The following is a 678-nucleotide window of genomic DNA, read 5'->3' on the forward strand; positions in this document are numbered from 1 at the left end:
CACACTGAATTGGCAGCAGAGGAGGTCCTCAGGTTCCCAGATGAGCCCCAACTACAGTAGAGGAACTCAAGCCAGGCTGGGGTGCACCAGGAAGGACTCCAGATTACAGTCAAAGTCCTTGAAGAACATGGACTCCGATGATGGACTGGGCTGGGTAGCTTGTGTCTCCATGACAAAGTTCACTGGATGCTTCTGTAGGAGCTCTGGGTCAAAGGCCACACCCCGAAAGAAAGGGTGGACCTGGAAGTGATGCAAATAACGTAGACGGTGGAGGGGATTCTGGCATAATAGCTGAAGAGAAATAGGGCATGAAGGATGAGAGACTGGGATAGGAAAGGGACTGAACAGAGAAGCTGGAAAAGGAGAAAGAAGTTCATGGATCTGTGGAGGGCAGGGAGAAGAACCCAAAAGAGTAGAGGATATGTAAAAGTGGGAGAAACAGGCTAATCTGGGGGCAAAGGTAGGAATAAAGTAGTAGTAGTGGTAAGAGAGCAGCACTAGCCCACTCTCTCAGAAGTGACCTGCTATGGACGGGGACGAGCTTTGGAGGACCAGGAACTCGAATAAAATTTGAAGTGTTGGTTAGAAGGCAAGTAGTGAGGTAGTACTCGATCGAGTTGGAATCCCCCCTTAACAATTAATCAGAGGAATGGGGAGGTATCACTTCAGGGATAGGGA

General features: G+C 49.3%; 1 protein-coding gene across 1 annotated transcript in view; it reads right to left on the bottom strand.

The window, feature by feature from the left end:
* Positions 1-66: 66 nt before the first annotated feature.
* The window catches only part of RSKR (ribosomal protein S6 kinase related), a 3,829-nt gene continuing 3,217 nt past the window's right edge, over positions 67-678 (bottom strand). Inside the window, 1 exon segment of the mRNA XM_007452465.1 lies at positions 67-291. Within this exon segment, the coding sequence (XP_007452527.1) occupies positions 67-291 (225 nt within the window).

Source organism: Lipotes vexillifer, unplaced genomic scaffold (assembly GCF_000442215.2).
Source record: "Lipotes vexillifer unplaced genomic scaffold, Lipotes_vexillifer_v1.1 scaffold216, whole genome shotgun sequence".
Lineage (NCBI taxonomy): Eukaryota > Metazoa > Chordata > Mammalia > Artiodactyla > Lipotidae > Lipotes > Lipotes vexillifer.